The sequence below is a fragment of the Halichoeres trimaculatus genome, unplaced genomic scaffold, assembly GCF_033239565.1.
Source record: "Halichoeres trimaculatus isolate MK-OKI-2021-1 unplaced genomic scaffold, fHalTri1.1 fHalTri1_scaffold_16, whole genome shotgun sequence".
Lineage (NCBI taxonomy): Eukaryota > Metazoa > Chordata > Actinopteri > Labriformes > Labridae > Halichoeres > Halichoeres trimaculatus.
Window position 1 is genome coordinate 17,942,994 of NW_027437194.1, and position 22,033 is coordinate 17,965,026.

Genomic DNA, 22,033 nt, shown 5'->3' on the forward strand with positions numbered 1-22,033 from the left:
CCTCTTTGAGCAGTTTACAGACAGATTTAAGGATTTCTACAACATATGATCATGCAGAAATTTGAACATCTGCACAGTAACGTATAAACATCTGGAAATGTTAATTTATATCATAGTTCCCTCCATTTTTTTCTTTGGCTAAGAAACATTGCAAAACTTAGACCCATTGTATCCACATCTGGGATGGAAGTCATCGTACATGTATTTATTTTCATCCCAGTTAGTAATTTTCTAGAATGTACAAAATGTCTTAAAGGTGGTGCCTTTGGTACCATGTTATCATATGTTTAACCAAGGTGCACCTGTCCATTGTATCCTACAAGCACTTAGCCTTTTATTCTCATTTACTTTATTATAATACGCACTATAACTTCTGATATGAAATGATAAAATGATGGAACCATCAATGAGATAAGTCAATATAGATAAACTGATGTTTAGTTCTTAACAGGGGTGACATATCATCCTCAAAAATACAACACTGATGATAAAATCTGGAGACTAAAGGGGATGATAGCATGAGATGTGTCTGTAGTATTGCGGTGTCTCTTTAAAGGAAGGGGGAGTGTAGAAGAGGGACAGAGGAAAGAGATGAATAGAAGGCACCAGAACCACCTACCATGACCAAGTGCGCTGTAAATGTAGGACATAAATTCGAGTGGAATACAAACGGATCATCTGGCGACATATCAAGCGAGGGAAAACCATGTTTGGATGTGCCTTATCTGACTCTGATGTTTTTAAATATGCTACCACATGCGATCATTGGAACACAGGGAAAGTGTTTTTCCTCCCCACCATTTCTTGCATTTTGAAACGGAGAAGGAGAGTGGCAGTAAAATACATTCCTCTGCTATCTTTCTCCGATTATCAATGGTAGGCATTGCATAATTCACCCTCTTTCTACCGGAGCCGTTTGGTTCCTCCTCTTTGGGAAAAAGGGGGGACGCCGGAAAAAAACGTCTACATCCTGAAGCTGCCTTCTCTGTGGTGCCTGCAATTGTTTGGCTATGTCCTTTTCTCTCGTAGGAAGAACTTGCAGCCAGTAGCAGGGCACCGAGGATGCATTTAAAGCTGGATGTGTGCTGCATTCAGGGAGATTCGGCAATAACAGCAGCTCTAGCAGAATCGGCAAGTGCGGAGGGCCTGGGAAGCACCCAGCCCCACTATCTCCTCCTTTTCCTCCCCCCCTGCAGGACCATGCTTGCGTGAGGGATGAGGCTGTGCACAGGGACACCAGGCCAGAGCTGCGGCCTACTTCTCATAAGAGCCGGTCTCTCCTCTGCAAGATCTGTGAACACATTGCCACCATCAAATCAGCATCTTTGGTACGCAGCTCCCTACTCTTCCCTCCGAGTGGCTTAACACGCGCGTGTCTGTGTGTGCGCGTGTGTGCGCGTTAGTGTGTGTTTGCGCGCGTGTGCTTGTGAGTGTATGTGCGCGTGCTGGGTGGCGGGGGGTGAGGAGAGGAGTGGAAGGGGTGTCTGTGTTCTCAGCTGTACATCTGTAGTCATGGCAACCGGATCCTGTTAATGGATGTCATTTTTTCCATCCTCAGCTGCCCTCTGCTTTTTATGTGTGTGTGTTGCATCTATATCCTTACCGTATGAATCTCAGCTTGATGTCTACGACCAGTTTAGATTTTGGGTTGTGAATGCTGCATTTCTGCATTTTTTCTCATGAAAATTGTACACGCAGCTGATGCCACAGATCGGCCGTGCTAAAATCTGACTTATTCAACAGACATGTCTCCAAAGATAGATTCATTTTGCAGAGTTACATTTTACATTTTTTGTAACAAAGGATTGTAAAACATCTGTATCATGTGCACAAATCTGCAAACTAACTCCCTGATCAGTTTGTCAGTATTCCCTACCCTTCACTTCCTGCTTCCTGTCACCCCCCTGCCCAGGTCATCAGGTAGATCCAGGAGCATGAGCAGGACTTTGAGCTGCGGGAGCAGATGTCTGGGTATAAGCGCATGCGGCGGCAGCACCAGAAGCAGCTGATCGCCCTGGAGAACAGGCTAAAGGCTGAGATGGATGAGCACAGGCTCCGGCTGCAGAAGGAATTGGAGACACATGCGAACAACACTTACATTGAGCTGGAACGACTTGCCAAACGGCACGCTGCTCAAGTTGACAAAGAGGTACGGTGTGGACAGCAGGAGGGGGAAAGCACACATTTAAAGCCAAACTTCTGCATGTTAAGTTTGATTCTTTTGAATGTTTCCTTGCAGATGAAGTCAGTTGCAGCAGAAGAGAGGAGGATCCAGCAACAGATAGTTGCTCAGCAGAAGAAAGAGCTGACTTCTTTCTTGGAGACTCAGAAGAAGGAGTACAGGGTTTGCAGAGATAAGATCAAGGAGGTGAGTATCTGCTGATACTTTCTAGCAAGAAGGTTTCTGGTCCTGGCTGGGGACTTCCTTCACTTTATACTCACGCCTGACCATCTAACTGTCTGTATTTGATTTAGGAGATGGGTGAGGACCCTTGTACCCCCAAGGAGGAGAAACAGGAGCGTCTGTCCAGGCACAAAGAAACAATGCAGCGCTCTCAGGCTGAGGAGGAGGCTCACCTGCTGGCCCAGCAGAGGCTGGTCTACGACCGGAGCTGCAGGGCCCTCAAACGCCGGAGTCTGATCAAGAGGCACGAGTTTGAACAGGAGCAGCTCAGAGAGGTAGGTGGTTCAGTCAGACGTCTCAGGAAGGAGGTTATGGTTCAACCCCCGGTCTGGGCAAGACTCTTAAACTTCAAATACATATTGGATGATCTGACTGCTGGTGTTTTCAGGAGGTATTTGAGCAACGGCATCTTGCAAAGAGATTATCTCAAAACTGTCAGACAGTGAGGCTTTGACTTATTTGTACTCTTGTGAATTTTTTGTCATTTACTTTTTGTGTCATTCACAAACTACAGTTTCTGCACTTTGATACTTTGATAGAATTTTCAAAAAATATGACAATTTTTTGATCCAAAACATTAAAAAAGAGCAAAACTCCACATTAAGAAACTGAAACAAACATCAGTTTGAGACTTTCAATGAGTTACAAAAAGACACACCAATAGCAGGAAAAGTGTATTTGAAAGCACTGAGATGCTGGCCCTCAGTAAACTTCACATCATACTAAATCAAAAATCACATTCCTCCTTATATATTTTCAACAGTGGCTCAAAAAACAGTTACATTTTTGAGGCCTTTATTTGCTGGTTGAACTCAGCATCAAAATGTATTTCAAAACTGATTTTTGTTATTTACTGCTGATGATATAACAGTATGTCATCTACACAGATGTGTAAGAGAACACAGTTAGGGAAAAGAGCTTCTAGGAGTGTTGGTTTGGCTTAATTTAGCCTTTGCTGAACGGCCTCCTCCACTCTCTCTTGCAGTGTTTCCTGCTTCTCTTTAGCTGTCCTGTCACATAAAGGCTAAACAGCCCTAAACTACCTCTGGGAAAGCAAAAAAAGTAAAACTAAAGGGGACCAGGCATTGCACCCTGAGGAACGCCGGATTATGCCGGGTGATCCAGTTATAATCTTCCATGTTAAACAGACTCCTGATGGTTTCCTTGTTCCAGGAACTGAACAAGAAGAGGACCCAGAAGGAGATGGAGCACGCACTGATGATCCGACAGGACGAGTCCACTCAGGACATGGAGCACAGGCAGCTGCAGATGCTGCAGAAGCTACGGATCGAGCTCATGCGGCTGCAGCACCAGACGGAGCTGGAGAACCAGGAGGAATACAACAGCCGGCGGCAGAGAGAGCTACACAGGAAACACACTCTGGAGCAGCGGCAGCAGCCCAGAAACCTCAAGGTGAAGACATCTTTAAGTGATATCTAATTATCAATTTCTTCAGAAACACATCAGTAAAAAAAATATTTTATGTTCAATCATAAATTATCTTTTATGTCTTAATCCACTTCAAATGTCTTCTTTTTATGTTTTTGAAGCATTAGGACAAATTGGATTTTTACAGATACAGATTGTTGTGTTGTCAGTCAAAGGGGTTGGGGTGAGGGGTTATGTACTGCTTTCGTTTTAGGCCATATTCTGTTCCTCCTCCCTCATAGAAGCTTGAAATCATTCAAATCTAAAAAAAAAAAAATCACATTTTTCTCACACTGATGTTCAAGAAAACTCTTATTTCAGCTCTTGTCTGACACTTTGTTGTAGCTGCTGTCTCTTTAAGGTCCCGCACCCCACTAAACCCCTTCCCTCTGATTGGCCAGCCCCCTGGAGGCCTGTGAAGGGGCAGAGCTATGGACAGACCTCTGTGTCTGACATCTGCCTCTGCTATGAGTCAATAACCTGTTTGGAGATCCTCATCATTTTAGCAAATCATGTGAAGAGCTTATGAAGCTCTTGTGAATCTTTTACAGACAGATTCAGGGGTTTCTACTTACTTTGTATCCATGCTTAAAATATGGTAAAGCACAATAACCCCTCTTTAAGAGAAACAATGTCAGGGTGTCACTTTAGTATCCATAAACTGAGGGTTTTTTTTTGTTAAACTTGTTTGCATAAGTTTAAGTGTCAAAGTGAAGTTGTAACAAAATGGGGTTAATATCAGAGCAAAATGATAACATCAGTGTGTATTTTACTCTGTAGACTCTGGAGATGCAGATCAAGAAACAGTTCCAGGACACCTGCAAGGTGCAGAACAAGCAGTACAAGGCTCTAAGGAACCATCAGCTTGAGGTGTCTCCCAAAGGCGACCACAAGAACATCCTCAAGAGCCTCAAAGAGGAGCAGACACGCAAGCTGGCCATCTTGGCTGAGCAGTACGAGCAGAGCATCAACGAGATGATGGCCTCACAAGCGGTAAAGACATCCTTTAATGCCACAGTTTGTTTTCCAAGTCTCAGCTGAAGTTATTGGCCCGTCTTTTTCAAAATAAAAGCCAACCTGTGCTTGCTGCTAATGTGTCAGTTAACTTCACCGTGTCTCTGGGTTTTGTAGATGCGATTAGATGCGGAGCAGGAAACGGAGTGCCAGGCTCTGAAGCAGCAGCTGAAGCAGGAGATGGAGCTCTTGGACGCCTACCAGAAAAAAACCCAGTCACAGATGGAGACCCAACACGAGCGAGAGCAGCAGAAACTCGAGCAGAAGATCTCCATACGCAGAGCGCACCTTGAACAGAAGGTAGGTTTAAGATCAAAGTTGTTAGAAGACATTTTACATAAATGATGTCATGATCTGCCAGAAAAAAACTGACTCCATGATAGGGCTCAACTTTAAAAAGGTCAAAATCAACCACTAACATTAGTTGTTAAAGAGATATGAGCTGGAAACAGCCATGAAAAGCTCACAACAATGACTTAAAGCTGGGGTTTCCATTTTTTTAAGAGGGCCTCATTAGATTTTGTAAAAATGACCTAGGGCCAGCTGCTAATACTGACATTTATTAACCATGAAAGTAACATACAAATGCTTTATTTGTAGCTCTTTTTTTGTTGAGTTCTGGAAAAAGAAATCAGTGATGAGTGGTCAGTTTTCAGTGGTGTAACATGCTGTGGAAACATCATCAAACTCTACTTCTCTACTTCTGAGGTTGTTAGCATGCTAGCATTTATTTAGTGCCGTAAAGCTTTAGCTAAAGTCAAATTCTTCTGTTACAGATTGAGGAGGAACTGGCAGCCCTTCAGAAGGAACGTACTGAAAAGATAAAGCACTTGTTGGAGCGTCAGGACAGAGAAATGAACACTTTTGACAGTGAAAGTAGAAGCCTGGGCTTCGGCAGCCTGGGGTCTCTGGACTTCCCCAAAGAAGACAACAGATGAAAGTGGATTTATCTCTAGAGGACAACATATCCGTGCCGCTTCTCACGTCCGTTGGACACTTTGCCACATCCACAGTGACAAAGCTGGATAACTCTATTCTCTCTATTGCTTTTCTTCTCTCTTAGATATCGCATCTTTGACTCTAGGTGTTAACGTGCAATGAGAACTTCTTTTTTGAAACTTGAAGGGGGAAAGTCAAACAAAAGACAACAACATGTCAATAAAACTCAAACCTAGTCAATGTAACTCCAAACTTATGTGTTTCAAAATAACAGACTCTTTCCTCCATGCCATTTCCTCCTTTTTGGTATGAATAAATCAGGAAATTTTAGTAAAATTGGCACTTTGATATGTTTAAGTAGAAACCCATCATGTTCGTATGATGCTAAATGTGTGTGCTACATGGAGGGACATTGTGGAATGTGAGCTGCGAACTCCCCCGTGGTGTTAAGCTGCTTTGTCTTTTTTTAATTCACTTTATTTGAGTTTCTTCTGATGATTTAATGCTCTGAATGTGAATATTACTGTATGGGGTCACTGGAAAAAGTCGGACTTAATTGTTTTATTTTGGTCATACCTCCATATTGTGCTTATGCAGACAGTATGCTGTGGTCCCTCACTTTCATAGGCAACCGTTCTTACCTTTTCTTTCATTTGACATGTAGGATCAATTGGCGTTCGCTTGATCAACCCATTTATCTTCTCACAACTCAAGATCCCACTTGGTAAAAACTGCTTATAATTGCATGCACTTTAAGGACAAATTCAGGTTGTGAAGTGAAGCATGAATCTGTCAGAGATTTTAGCTGTTTGTAAATAAAAGCTTTTTTTTCTTTTGTTTCGTTTACGCCTATGGATACTGGACATAAGCGCCATATTTGATATGATAATTTCCCAAATGCCTTTCTTTAAGTTGTGCCTGAAGCAGATTTAAGTTACGTGTTTGTTCTATCTATATTTGATTTGTTTGTTTACTTACCGAGGCCGGCACCATTTTCTTTTGGTTTCATCTAAACTTGTGAATCATTTAATGTTCACTAATCAAAGTTCTTGTAAAGGAAAAATGGTGAGAATCGTGCTGTATAACTTTTGATATGAATATTTGTACATGAGAATATAGCTAGAACATACAGAGACATGGGTCTATTACTGATAACAGAGCTTAACGATAAAGACCTTGCTTCGTTTTTGTTTTATATTATAGAGATATGGTCATACGATAGCTCAATATATTGCTAAATCGAATCACTAGACTCTCAGATTGTATAAATGCTGGTGAATGGAACCACAGACTTCTTATAAGCAAACACAACAACATGTGGGTCCAGATTGCATTGAGTAATTAGTGTCTAATGATCAGATTTACATATTTTTTGCCATGTTCATTATGGTCATTGAACAGGTTGCACAATGTTTCCATTCCTACTGAATGGAAAGATAATTGTTTGGTGCTTAATTTCTAATACCACCTTTAGCCTTGTAGTTTTCTGTCTTGGAGAGACGATTGATTTTTACAAAATGTAAACATTCTTAGACCCCCTTTGAGTCAAAATACTGATAAGTTTTTCAAACACTCATGACGTATTTAGGGTACCCCATGCAGTGAAACCCTCTAAAATGAAGTATATGTATGAAAAAATAAATACTATTTTATCACGGGTCAGTTTTTTGAAACATTGTTTAATGTGGTGGTCTTGAATGCAACCCTGTTATGTTTGGCAGGATCTGTATCTGTTTTTATTTTTCATTTCAAAGCCACAACTTGTATTAATGTTTGATCGTTTTCCTCACAGGGCTGCAAGGTGGAAGACGTCCCCTGAATTTAAGTATTTTAAACGGAGGAATTACAACGAGATTTCTGATGGCAATATATGCTCTTGTTTTACTCGTAGAATCCTAAATCTGAATTTGTTATGTTTGACCAGAGTGTGTTCTGAACTTTGAATGGCTCCTCTAGATTTTCCAGCCTTTTGCATTTTCACAAACTTTCTGAAAATTTGATGAAATTGTTTCTCATATGCAGTACGGCCTTTTGTCTGGTCACATATATATAAAACTGAAGCCTTTGTGGACAAATGGTTCCATGAATAAAAAGTGCTATTGGGGTGCTTGAATGAGGTTTGCCTGAGAGCTTCAGAACAGTTATGAACCTTACAATTTGTGTGACTTTTACGTTACTACAGAGATGTATTTAGTTAGAATAAAAGGGGACTTTCCTAAACAACCTTATTCACCATTTCCTGTGCAGTTCAAAGACAAAATAAAAAGAGATTCTGTTGAAAAAAGGAGGCTTGATCGACATCCTGCATCAAATGACAGTGCATTTCCCATTGTATGTGGTTTGATTTCTTTGTAGCTCTCTCTTGTGTGGTTTCAGACTTCTCACTTTTGCTTTTCTTAGGTGTGAAACGGCAGCTTTGACCTATATTTTGCTGGGTGTGTGATGATTTACTGTAAAGTCACAAACAAACATGCAGGTCAAAGACTACTTTTAAAACTGGAACCTAAAGCGAAACAAGAGGTGAGAAGGAAGTTGCGTTTGAGAGCATGCAGTGTTTTCTCTGCTTCCTAACATAACAGCTCTTGATTTAATAGTGCAAGACATGCCAGTATTAAAACCACTGGCAGGAATCAGACTGAAGTTTCCTTGAATTGTAAACATCTGCAGCAGTTGCCCCACCTACCACAACCCCCTTTCACTATCCCCAAGGGCAACTGGAAAGCCCCGAGGGTGTCGAGAGGAGCGGTTAGCCTGAAGTACCTGTAGTAGTGCTGACAGGGGATGTGGTGTGTCGAGTTTCCCTAGTCATTTCAGAGGTAGTTGGTGGTTTAACAGTTATGTGGCATGAAGTGAGGGCTTGAAATCAGCTTAAAAGAAAGGTCATCTTGAAAAAGTTGGAAAACATGTCAGCTTTGATTTCCGTGAAAAGTGAAATGGTCAGATCTCTTGTGTTCTCAAATGCTGCTCAAGGCTAATGTTGAACCCCACAATTCTGGATCAAATCTAAGTTTTTCCTATCACTTTACTGCTTTCCTGTATATCAGAAATTGTACATACCACAAACAGAGAAAATATGGAGCAGTATCAGCCTTTATCACAGACATAGACAACACATTTCATCACCAATTAGCAACAGTGTTTAGCTTGTTTTTAGCCAATGTTACTGTTTTCTAGCCTGCTTTACTGCTAGCCTGAAAGTTACTGAAAGTGTTACACCCCACACACATAAATTATGACAGAAAGTAGCACCTGTTGTTGCTGGCTTTCATTCTGTAGATTAATGAGCAACATTGAAAAAAATACTGCATACTGCCCCTAGTGGCTAAACTGGGAGTGTAGAAAAGCAAGCTCTGAGTATTAGTGCAAAAAGTAACACACACCTGTTCAGCAACATGTACTTTAACCAATATAGATTTTCTCCCAAAATTGAACAGATAATCATGAAATGCACAATTAAACTGAGTTACAACAAAGCATATCATGTGTAACAAATATACAAAACACTTAATAACTTAAGCTACTCTGTACTTTAAGTCTCAAAAACCACGCACCAGCTGCAGAATTCAAAACTAACCATTGCTAAAGCAAATATGCTAACCACAGCAGCAAAAATTCATTCATTCTTAAGAGAGTATCGGCGCAAAATTAAACATACACCACAGCTACAAATTAACAAATCTCTTAAAAATAACCAGTTTCCTGTGCAATGCAAAATAACACCAAATTGTACGGAGTGTATGAATATTAAAAACTTTCAAATGATTCTCACAAGTCACCTTTTATGTCCCCAAAACCAAGCTAGCAACTGCTACGGCAAACACTCTACCAGCAACAGTCACTAAAATCGCATTTAACTCACTGTAATTTGAGCTTTTTCATAACATCCATTTTCATTTTAACTAATAAAGCTCATGAACCACATTATATACATTTCTTAAAGCTCTATGTCTGGAAAGAAAAACACATTGTTGCTAGCTTTCAGTTTGCATCGTAATGAGTTGCCTCAAGCGACATGCTCCCCCTACTGGCTAAAACTGGAAATAAAAAAAAAAAAAAAAAAAAACAACAACAACAACAACAACAACAAATAGATTAAAATAAACAACAAAAAAATCATCATCATCATCATCATCATCATCATCATCATCATCATCATCATCATAATAAACAGCATAAACCTAGACCAAACCAATCAATTACCTATGTGAGTTTACATTTTGACATATTCTTATATATGTTTACACTGTTTTATCATACTTTTCAACCTTTTTTAAACCCAGTGATCACTTTTACATCTAATACATAAACCACAAACACAATTTTGATGTGCCACACACCACAAAAGGAAAGGTTTCTAAGCACAAGCAAGCAAGTGGTTGGATGCTGGCACAAGTGGCTGTCTAACAGTAGCCAATAATATAAGTGTTTCTTTTTCTCTTATTTGACTTCAGAAAAAGTTGAAATAATAAATATTTCCAAACAAACATCCTCTTTAAGCAGTGAATCAAACTAATTTTCTTGGGTTTTGTTTGAGTGTCATCATTTGTAGAGATGAGTGTATACTGTTAGACCACAAGTGAGAAACCCACTTCTTGTTTCTTAAGTTTTCTGTGTGTCATGTTTACATAATCTTCCTCACTCATAATTTTTTTTAAACAAACTTCTTAATGCTTCACCATCTGCGCACCATGAAGTCACCCTCTGTTATCGTGAGCACAGCAGGTCAGAGGCTTGTGGCATCATCTCGTTGACACATAGCCTACATTAGCTAAGCAAAAGCTCCTCTTTACGCACTTGTAAAAGTTTCTGATTGAGAAATGCATTTCCTGTGACCCTGCCAGCTTCCTGCACGAATGGAAAAAACGTTTAAAAAAAATGGACTAAGAGGTGGTGGCTGTTAAAATGGCAAAAATCCAGATAATGGGTTAACGAGGAATAAAAGAAAAAGAGAAGTACCTGTCATGAGATGCTTAAAAAGCATTTCAGATCCTCAGTTTGACTTAAATATACACTTTTCTGGCTAAAATGACCTTTTCTGGATTGCAGCTTTATTTTAAAGGACACAAGAATGGTTTTATTCAACATTTTCACAAATTTTTACATAACCCACACATGTTTTCTCTTCATATGCAGACAGAAAAGAAAATAGTTCTCACCTTCTCACCAACAGCCCCTAGAGGGCGCTATAAGGCACGTGTGTTATCTGTGTCAAAGGCTTGCCTGACCTCAACTCTTTCAATTATTTCCAGGCATGTCTGACAACGCTCTAAATTCAGTGGAAAATGTCCCTCGAGTTATTTAAAAAGCAGATTTCTGGGCTCATCCTACCATGTTCAAAGAAAAAGGAAGTGCTATTACAAATCCTTCACTGTATGGTCAGATTTTATCCTAAAAAGTCATCCTCCCTACATGCCTGCTCATAGTCCAGACATGTAGGGACGTTGCCCACTTGATTAAATACAGAAGAAGAAAAAAATGCACATGTGAAAAAAAGGAGGAAATTCTGGGAAATTTGGTTGCCTCACAAAGTGCACGTCATTTCCTCCTATGACAAATGTGTGTGGTTTCTGTCTTTTGAAAAAGTTTTAAAAGGAGTGTGATTATGACAAGTCCTCGCAATTTGCCAGTGATACCGAGAGGAGAATGAATGGTCATGTAAAGAGTATGCATTTTGGACAGTTTATGGGACCAGCAACAAGTAAGTTTTACAACAAATACTCAACTTTACTACAGTAAATAGACTCTATGTTTTCTTGTACTTGTGCATGCATTTATGGTTATCTATTGTGTGATTTTTTTCTGAAATCTGACTTTAACGTCAGACCTATTCAAAACTTTTTATAAGTATTCTTTCATTCTTGGTGATAAATCATTTTCTAGACAACACTTAATGAGAAAGTCAGTATTGTAGCATCTAAAATACACCAATGAGAAACATTTAATCTTATCGCATATTAGATGCCCAGTTTCCTTTTCTGCACTAAGTAAAGTGAAGAGCCTATTTTTATCCCTTCTGCCCTGCTCTTGTGGTTTTTCACCGAAGTTCCCCTCACCAAGGGGATGTAGGATAACCTAAACTAACCAGTTTCCTTTCTCCTCAGCATTACTCTCTCTGCTGCTGCTTATGGCTGTTGATTCAACTCGGACTGTGGCGGCGAGCAGAAACCAGCAGTGTGGGAATTCTCTGCAGCAGACTCTGAAGCTTACAAGACTCATACAGAAGGAATCTGTCGACTTAATCAAAACATATGTGAGTGAAATCTGCTGCGTCTCGGTTTGCACTGTTGACCTTTTTACCTTTTTATGTGCTGACTGTTCATGTTCCTCCCTAAAGTGTCTGGATTGAATATGTTTTGTGCTTTTTGTCTGCAGAAAGCCTCCCAAGGAGAAATGTCAGAGCTCCTCTGCAAGGTGTCTGTCACCAGTGTTCCTGACCCAAACATCTCCGGCCTGGAGCCCTCAGAGAAGATAGTTAGCATCTACACACACATCCAGGCCTTCCTGCCACATTTCAAACGTGTGTACGAGCAGCAGACGGACTTACAGTTGCCCACCAGCCCCCTGCTGACCGGGCTCACCCGTGTCAGTGCTCGAAGCAGGGACCTGGCGACACTTGTGAACCTCTTCTATCAGAAGCTCTTCCCAAATGTTCCCATACAGGAGTCCGCAGTGGATCCTACAGCGCTGCCGCCGCCTCAGAATGTGTTCCAGCAAAAGGTTTATGGATGTGTGGTGCTGAAAACATACAAAGAGCTCTTAGCAAATGTTTCCAAAGAGCTGAGGACTCTGAAAAACACAGTGTGCAGGAGGAGGATATAAACAAACAGGTTCTACTTCTGAGGGATGACCTAAGGCTGGCCTTAGACGATCAGTTTCATCAAAACTCATACTCAAATGTTTGATAGAGACTTAAATATAGAAGTGGGTATGAAGGTGGCTGGTACATCAGAGTAATGTCATCTATTTATGGTATTTAATATTTATTTTTTGTGGTTCTGATGCAAAGAATGTTGTTAAAAGGTCAAGAATGTAAATGAATTTGTATAATGTATGGTTATATTTGCTGGTGCAAACTTATTGGCTGTATAAAAACATTAAAGATCATTACAGCTTCACTTCCTTTTGATCCTCATTCATTTTTTAGTGGTGTCAATAATGTGTAAGGCATTGCAGCAGAGTTTGATTTGAGTAAAAATAGGTGTCACTGATTTTGACAAGCATAAAAACAGACAAAAGTAGTGTTTTTTCTTTCTTGGGGCATCATGTGCTGTGTTTTGCACAGACTTAGTCGATCAACAGGGCTTAAAAGAAAATCAGGAAGCTGCTGAGACGCTGACTGTGTGATATCAGCTCAGAGTGACGCATGTGTTCAACACAAGGCTGCATCAGATAGGAAAGATTTCATGAAACTGGCGCGCTGTCTGGCCAGTCACAAGGTGTGGGTGTGAGTGGGTCAGATAACTGTATGTGTGTTTTGTACACATGGAGATGCAAGTGTGTGAAGGGTGGGTGTGGAAAGAGAAGTCGGAGCTCTGAGACGTTTTTAAATAGATGCACAACAGACACTGCATGCAAACATGCCATCTATAAATACAAACACTGAAATGTCACATAAAACAAATAACTCTGCTCAAATGAAGTAATGCTTAACTAAACTTTCCTCTGATCCAAGCTCTCAGGAAACTGGAAGTAGATGAGGGGATTCACTTTAGGTCACGAATCAAGTTCCTTGTAAAAAGTTAGCTTTATTTAAAGCTGAAACTCAGAGGTAACCTCAGGGCAGCAGCAGCAGTCAGTCTGTAGTCTGCATTTTTAATCATTTCCAGTCCCTGCTTAACCGTTTACAAGAACTCAGGGTCCAGTGAAGCCTAAACAGCCATGCCATGTGTGACCCCACCATGACTCACATGTTTTTCTGTCTGTAGGAGGAGACATGTTTACATTGAAACTTACAACCAACCAGTCAACAGCTCATCAAACATGGGTTTGCAAGACAGAATTTTTATTTCTTAAAAGTACTTTTCATGTGGTCAACAAAACCCTCTCTTACCTGTGAAGAAAACCGGTACAAGCAGCTCTTTCTGATCTCAAAATTCAGCTTAATGTGCAGCTTTAAAACTGCTAGCATACTGCTAAATATTAACATTAGCATGCTAACAAACAAGGACTGATGGTTTCTAAAATGACGTCACCCAGGTTGTTGCACCCAAAAATTTCTTGTAATGGTGAGCAGACACCTACATTTATGGAAACTTCACTGACTCGTGTTTTACTGTAATTCTTCTCATCGTGCCTCCTTCACTCTGCCAAGCCAACAAAGAACAGGGCACGAGCTGTCAACCATGTTGCCCCATCCTCCATGTTAAGAACCAAAATATCAAACAAATTGCACTACTACAAAAAATGAACACTGGGATGTGAACGGACACAATAAGACCTGGCTATTCCAACTGAGATCGTGTTTGAAAATCTTTTTTTTTTTTAAGTTAATTTTAATTTTCTAGTTTGACCCATGTCTAAGCTGTTATAAAGAAGGAGACTGACATCCTTGCCTATACAGCAGCCAGCCACTAGAGGGAGCTTCAAATTATTTGCCTTCATTTTCAGGTACTCTTTTCTTGTATTGTGTCTGCAGGCATGTCCAAAGTCAGACTCATGGTATGATGTAAGATAATAGATATTTGGTGGCAATTATGTTATTTGAAGGTCAAAATAGTCTGAATACAACATAAAAATCCTAATAAAATCCAGATCCTGATCCTGCCACAAAATAAAAAAATGAAATCCTGACATTTTTCCTCATATGGCCCCCTGAAGGAAAAACATTTTCCTTGAGAAGAAGCAGAGTTTGCTGATGTTAATGCAGCACATAACACTGCAGAAAACTGACCACTTATCATCTGGTATCAAGAGATAATTGAGGGACAGGAAATGGCTTTAAAAAAAGTTTGTACACCACTGGTATTGGGCTTAAAATGACAGCAAGGCCACCTCCAGTCTCAACTGTTCATTGCAGATTAAAACATGGATCCTAAATAGGAAAATATATTATAAAAATATTCAGACCCTTCTTTCCCACAGGTTAAGAATGTGAAACCACATCAAAGTTTTTAAATTCATAATAAATCATCTACAGCTTCAGAAAGTTAAATTTTTGACAGTACAAGGACTTTTAGTTATAAATTACATCTGATTGTGAAATAAAAATGTGCACCAAAGGTTGTATTACATTTTTTGAAAATTCTTACACCAGACTGTAACCACTGAGAACTTTGAATCAGACCCTGGTTCATCATTATTTTCCTGTTTTGACCTGTAGGGGGCAGAAAAGACTCACAGCTGAACACTGACTGCAGCAGTCAGTGCCTATGACATCATTAAAGGAAAAGAAGAGGCAGTGTGCTATCTAACAAAGTGTAAAGTCCAAAAACACTGGATTTTATGTACATATTATAAGAATAAGTAATTTAATTTCCTCTTAATGATTTATTGATGTTCTTTTTAACATAACTGTTCTTGATGTTCATCTCAGATTTAATCCTCACCCGTTCTGTCCTGAATTTTAAAAAACTGAAGCATTTATCAAGCAAAACTTCTTTTAAAGCTTCAGTTTAAGGGAGTTCCCCAAACATGAAATGTTTAAAGGAGAATATCACAAAACCCTGCGTAAGGTAAAATGTTTCCATGAGTCATTCATTCTTTAAGTAGAATGGATTTTTTTCTGGGAAATCCTGGTGTCACTTCAGTGTTTCCGAAAAGTATCTAAGTTCAATTCAATGTATAAAACTAACTGTGTGACAACTATTTGTTTTAAAAATGTTGTACTGGTTGTTCCAAGGACTATCAGAGTGAAGACAACATGTTTCATACCATGGTTTATTACATGAATTCATAATGCCTCCTTTAGTAAGGCCTATTCAGCTACTGCATTTCACATTGCATGACAGCACTCCCATTTCCTTTTTATCAGAAACACACATCATGACCTGGAGTCAGCTCAGTTGCATGAGGTTTTTTATTGTGCAAATATGGCTGAGCATGCACCAAGTGTCATATTTAATATCAGAAGTATTTCAAATGATTGCATTGTTAATAAATAGAGACATCAGTACTGTATTTTTAAAGACAAACCTTTTCATCCCTGATTATCAAGACGTGTAGATTTATGGCATTAACATTCATAAATGATCTTCAAGCGTCATAGTTTGCATGCATAGAGTCAAACTGTCTGCTTCTACAGACATGCATATTTCATTATTGCTTAGTCAAAAGAGTATCAACTGGATTGTTATTTCACTGATTGCATTATTGCTTAAAATCAAAAACACTACCCCTAATGCAGCTGCAAGGTTTATGTATTCTTGATATTGCATAGTTATGCACATTTAAGTAAGGCATACATTCAATGCAAGCAAAAAACTGGTGATAGAAACAGAGAGTGAAACCATGACTTTGCATTCTCAGAGTTATCTAACAGTCACTGCATAGTTCAGTTCCCCGAGCTCACTTACATAAGTTTACTGTGTCCATGTACAGGAAGCGGATATTCATTCTCGATTCGATTTCAAAGCCATTCAGCAACTAAAACAGAGAGTTTGAAAAGATTCTCAAAACTATTAGCATACAGCAACACAAATACCACCTAAACAACATGATATTTAGAAAAAAAGAAAGTATTTCAGCAAACACACCTTGAGGAAATGCTCGAATGTGATCCCCTCATAAAACTCATCAGGTTCCTGTGAGAGAGAAAGTAAAGTTACTGAATTGTACAAAAAAAAAAAAAAACAACCAAAGACATTTCTTAAGCTACAGCATGCATACCATGTGACCCATGGAAATACTGGCCACCTCCAACATGGCAGCATCAGCGATGCATTTTGCTGTGTTTTTCTCCAGCGCCTCACTGTGAGACAGAAGCTCCTCCACCACCTGCACCGGAGGAGAAGTGAAAACGTCACAACAGACTACAACCCTTATAATGTGGCATCCACCAAGGCTCAACCTCAGGGCCTCTGTTCTTTAATAACAGATGTTTCTCTTTGGTTCCATTTAGAAATATGAAAAACATCACATGGTCCTGCTTTGCTAATGGGCAAGCTCTGACTTGGCTTTTAAATTCTCTACTGACAACTGAATGCATGGAGAGTTATGAAACAGTTGTTGAGATAAGTTCTGGGAGAGTAACTTTAATTTGTTAGCATGTATTTGTCCACAACATTAAACATTTGCCAGCAAGCTAATTTGTGATCTGCTTCAATGAGCTAACGATACATGACTCACTGGAACATATTCTGGTCCTATTCAGAGTTTAAATAGCAGTATAAACAGACAACTTAACTGCCTCCAAAAGCCAAATATTAGACACTACATCCCAAGATAAAGCATCTTTTTAACTACATAAATAACTGGGAATAAGTCTGGAACAAAATGTTTTCTGTCTGAGGACAGTTTGTCATTGTGGCAACTTAACAGGAGAAAAAGTCTTATATGAGCTGCCTGTTGTTTTTATATTATATTATATTATATTATCATATTATATTATATTATATTATATTATATTATATTATATTACATTTTATTATATTATATCATATTATTTTAGTATAAGCCTTAGAGTCTCAAAGGCTGCAACTGCATATGAAAAAGGTTTGCTGCTGGAGAGATCATGACACCGTGATCATGATTGTGACAAGAGCACAAGAGCTGTCCTGAAACAACAGGTGGCATTGCAAATGCTACATGCCATTGACGTGTTGTGCTTATTCCTTCTTCCCTGACACCAATTCTGTCATTTAAGGCTGATAAAAGCATTATTTCTGTTCGTATTAACGATGAATACTTGTGTGTTGCAGGACAATGGCTTAACATCCACAGAGAATCAGCATTTTCAATAGCCTTCAACATTATGCTGATAACAAAAAGGTAAAATCAATGTGATAAATTTGATATTATTTCCCTAGACTTTGAGCAGAGGTTGTGGTAATCTTCACCGCTCATTTGAACACTGAGGCTTATGCAAAAGGTGTTGCATATGCAGACTAGTAGTCTAAAGAAGTGAGCAGTCTTACATGTCTGTATTCCTCCAAGGTGATTGTCCCGTCGTTGTCTGTGTCGTGCATGTTGAATAAAACTGCAGAGAGAAGCACAGATTATAAAAGCAGATTATGTGAGGAATGTGATCAGGTTTGTTTTTTAGAAGACGCACATCTCAGTTTCTCTTTCCTGATGCTCTCACGCTGCTCCTCTGTGACATGCAGCTTTGGGGGCTTGAAATGAGACATGACCACCAGGAACTCCTCGAAGCCGATTTCCTCAACTGTACCCTCACCATTCTGACGAAAGTTTCTAAAGAATTAGAGGGAGATCATGCAAACCTGACAACATTACAAAGCAAGTTTTCACATTTTGAACACAAGCTTCAGTAAAAAAAGACATGACCACAGAAAAAACATGAAGCATGTTTACCGTTTGTCAAAGAAAGCCTCTATGATCTGAGAACGAATTGGATTGCACGCCAGATCTGGAATTCCATTGAAGTGCTCTCTCCTAAGGGTACAAAGGAGAGTTAAAGGAGTGGTGCTGGAATGACAGTGTCAAATAATAATGGTAACAAAATGACATGAAGCCTGTCAGGCAGGTTTCCAGCTCTAAGGAAAGAGGGTGAAGCCAATTTCTTTGTTTAAAAAGGAAAAGCCAGACAAAGCAAATCAGAATACCTGAATCCAAAAGTTGACTTACCGCAGAGTATCTTCATTGTGGCTTAACTGCTTGAATCTTTTATGGAGGACTCGAATCTGTTCTAGTGAAACTGAACACAGATTGGACAAACATTAAGACTTTGTTATGACAACATATACCATTTTGGCACATATATTTATCTTTGTTGACGGTATGACTGCAACAGGTTTTCTAGGTTTCACTGGGGGCTTCAGCACAAGATTTGGATATTCATATTTTATGTAAAACATTTGCTTTCACCTGCAGGCTGTAGACACACATATTCTTGAGTCTACGTGTGAATTCAAGTCACTACTGAAGCATTTGGAAATACTAGTAGGCTATCTGGTGTCTTCTATTAAATGTTCTGTCAATACAGTGTGTGATCTATTATTTACTGCACCTCTCTGTGTAAACAGGGTAAAGTTTCACTTCCATTAACAGCTTGAATAATTCATCGCTGCTGCACCGAGCAGTCTGGTTTCTCTTTGACACAGAGGTGTACACAAAATGCAAATATTGATCATTTCTGTACTAAACACGTGATGTATTACGTGGGAATGGTCGGATTACGCCTTTGACAGCATTAAACCAAACTCAGATCCCCAGCATGGTGAGATCATGTTTAACAACACACCACACGTCTGACTGCTGTGCTTCAAACAAGTAATGCCACAAGTCATGCGGATGAATACTCACAGCCTGTTTTCTCCGCCAGATCAACATACTCCGGCTGGCCAGGTGAGGACTGTAGAGCACCCATACCTCCAAAACAATGCACCCCTCAGACCGGTCTAAAAGAAGTCAGGACTGAAGTGTAACAGTTTGAATAGTCAGAGATTCATGTCTAGTTTATCTACCTCCACCTGAGTGTTGGTGACAGACCCCGGGCTCGCACCTCCTCTCGTCTTCCTCCCCCCTGCTCGGTCGTCAGGCAGGTTTCATCTCATCCTCTGCAGACAGCGCAGGCCACTTCCGCAACAACGGTCGCGATGACGACACTTACTTTTAGGCACAACAGGCTGCAGTGTGAATTATTAATCCGGTGTTTTTTATTTATTCAGAGACTTCGACTATATGTGACCTCTCTGTTTGCGCAGGAAAAGTAAAGAGGGGGAAAGCTATGCAAAAATAAATAAATAAATAAATACTATGAACAGACCAATTTACCTGCAGACCCCCCCTCATTGCAGTACCACAGGTGGACTTGACTAGGAAAGAATTAGCCCGAAGCTAACATATTCGTTTCTTTTTATAAAAAAAGTAATTTTATTTCAAGAGAAGTTTCGTTATTTTTCTCATAATAAGCCACTCTTTGGGCATTCTAAATTAATACATTTAACCCAGCATGCTATAGTTTTTGCGTTGACGTCATGATTTGTTTAGTTACCCGGATGTGCGGCCACATTGGCGGTTCACGAACGAAAACATTGAATAGACGGAGGTAGAAGTGTGCGGTAGAATACGATTTTAAGATATCTTATCCAATAACTGTTGTGGAAAAACGCACGGAGCACATTAAAACCTATAGTGAAGGACTCAGCCAGCAAGAAAAAGAGATATATTTCGGAAAATTACACCTAAAAAGCGGGACAGACCCATACCAGGAGTTAGCATCTTTATCATCATCATCACCACCATCATCATCATCATCATCATTTTCTACCCAAAGGTATGAAAACATCCCTATGTTACCACTATGATATGATGTTTTATTCAAAGTCACAGAAAATGGAGAGATGAAAGACCTGTGAGCACTTAAAGTTAAGGTTTCGAGTTTACTCCTGACCTTAGTTAAAAGTTTAGAGTAGCTACTCAAAGAACATTGAGGGTGTCTCGTCAACTGCTGTTTACTACTGCGTTGGTTTTGCTGCCAGACATGACTTCATGTATCACTTCATGGGTGTATGATTCATAAAAGTGTTGGATTTTCTTTTGGAAGTTTGAACATCTGATCTCTGACTCATTAGTGTGCATATTGCCAGAGATGAACATGACAATCTACATCCACCAGCTGCCCTAATTACCCACTTTGATGGACGGATCATACATAGCAGAACGACATACATCTGTTATTATTATAAAACGACAGCCTCAGGCTGAAGTAACTGCTGCATTGCTTCAGAGAAACAGGAGTGTCTCCTGTTAGCTGCTCTTCACTGTTTATGTAAAGAGATGACACCTGCTATTCACTCGTCAGTTATTGGATGTTGTAAATACAATGTGTAGAATACTTATCCGTTGAAAAAAATATGTTTCTATTAAATTAATACTCTTGCATACATAAACTGGCTTTCAAGTGCTCAAAATGTGGAGGTAATATATTTTTGTCATGTTGGGCACAATCAATTGAAATAGGGTCAGCTATTTTTCAACTTCTTATGTCACAAACCAAGTACTGTCAGCATAGACTCAAAAGTTAATTGGAAAAAGACTGTGATTCAAAGAAGATTTAGAGTTCACATATCCTAAAAAGCATTAAAGACTTTATCTGTACCTTATGCAATCAATGATACTCTCTGTAGACTTTCATATTACTGGAGAGTGTTACTTTCAAAGTGGTTTAATGGGGGATTTTATCCAAATAGATCTGTCTAGGTTTGTGGCTGCAGTCCTTGCTCTGATTGTTTTAAGCCTTGAAACAGACTTTTTTATTTATTGCAACTGTGACAGTTCAGATTAAACAGACTTGCATAGTTATTAATCCAAGGGAGGAGTAAAACAAAAACAAGAATTTAATTAAATGGCAGACACAGTACATTCTGTCTGAAAATCAAGATAAAAAGTCAAACCAGACAGAGATATAGAGAGTACAGGCAACAATCCAAAAGGGACAAATGAGCAACAGGCTGGATATGAAGTTTGCAGGTGCACAAACAATGATCTGGCAAACAGCATCTGTACTGACAGGTTTAAATACTGAGAACTGATTGACAAACAGATAACAGGTGTGTAACTCAATGGGAAAACTGACAACTCATGTCCTTGCAGAGGAGCAGCAGTGGGTGTAGGTGAGTGGTGTAACAGTGGGAAAGGGGGGATAAACTAACTGGAGAATGAGCAGGAGGATGGAGCCATGAGCAGCCAGCTCCAGCACTTTCCACTAACAACAGCTACGAGATGTGTGCAAAGCCTGTTTGATATCATTATGCAGAACTAACATCGACCACTTGATGGCAGCATGTTGCCAACTATATATTCAAACACCAGTTTTTGGCTGTGGATAAATGCCAGTAAATAGTTCTTTTAGGACATCAGAGCAGGCATAAAAGAATCTTTTGAGTCACTTCATTGGTCCATTTCAACCTTTACATGTTTTGCTGAATACATCATAAGGCCCAGCAGAACTTTTCTTTTCTAGTATTGTGTCAATAGGCCATCACTTCTCTCCCATATAATACTTCCTCTGTGCAGAACATCTGTACCAAATAGCAACAAGTCAATACTCCTCCGTCTTGCCTCACAGATGTTTACAAAACTGCCAAGCCCTGCTGTCTGCTGCTGATGCATCCTCTAGACATGAACAAA

At 39.6% G+C, this 22,033-nt stretch overlaps 3 protein-coding genes across 4 annotated transcripts; 2 read left to right on the forward strand and 1 right to left on the reverse strand.

Annotated features, from left to right (window-relative positions):
- Positions 1-558: 558 nt before the first annotated feature.
- On the forward strand, positions 559-8,065 carry taok3b (TAO kinase 3b). Of its 2 annotated transcripts, XM_074691090.1 has the most exons (9): positions 560-876; positions 1,030-1,328; positions 1,913-2,149; positions 2,240-2,368; positions 2,476-2,679; positions 3,578-3,817; positions 4,613-4,825; positions 4,964-5,146; positions 5,623-8,065. In XM_074691090.1, exons 3-9 carry the CDS (start codon positions 1,964-1,966, stop codon positions 5,782-5,784), a joined length of 1,317 nt encoding a protein of 438 aa, XP_074547191.1. In that variant the 5' UTR covers positions 560-876; positions 1,030-1,328; positions 1,913-1,963; the 3' UTR covers positions 5,785-8,065. The 2 variants fall into 2 exon arrangements, with proteins under 2 accessions (XP_074547192.1, XP_074547191.1); XM_074691091.1 differs by having other exon boundaries at positions 559-1,328; positions 2,479-2,679.
- Positions 8,066-11,363: 3,298 nt separating this feature from the next.
- m17 (IL-6 subfamily cytokine M17) lies at positions 11,364-12,841 on the forward strand. Its single transcript, XM_074690801.1, has 3 exons — positions 11,364-11,483; positions 11,887-12,035; positions 12,158-12,841. The coding sequence occupies exons 1-3, from the start codon at positions 11,429-11,431 to the stop codon at positions 12,602-12,604; spliced, it is 651 nt and encodes a 216-aa protein (XP_074546902.1). The 5' UTR covers positions 11,364-11,428; the 3' UTR covers positions 12,605-12,841.
- Positions 12,842-15,662: 2,821 nt separating this feature from the next.
- On the reverse strand, positions 15,663-19,475 carry tescb (tescalcin b). Its single transcript, XM_074690578.1, has 8 exons — positions 19,205-19,475; positions 18,527-18,596; positions 18,254-18,334; positions 17,994-18,133; positions 17,857-17,918; positions 16,610-16,717; positions 16,477-16,524; positions 15,663-16,366 (listed from the first exon to the last, which is right to left on the reverse strand). Exons 1-8 carry the CDS (start codon positions 19,266-19,268, stop codon positions 16,289-16,291), a joined length of 651 nt encoding a protein of 216 aa, XP_074546679.1. The 5' UTR covers positions 19,269-19,475; the 3' UTR covers positions 15,663-16,288.
- Positions 19,476-22,033: the final 2,558 nt, after the last annotated feature.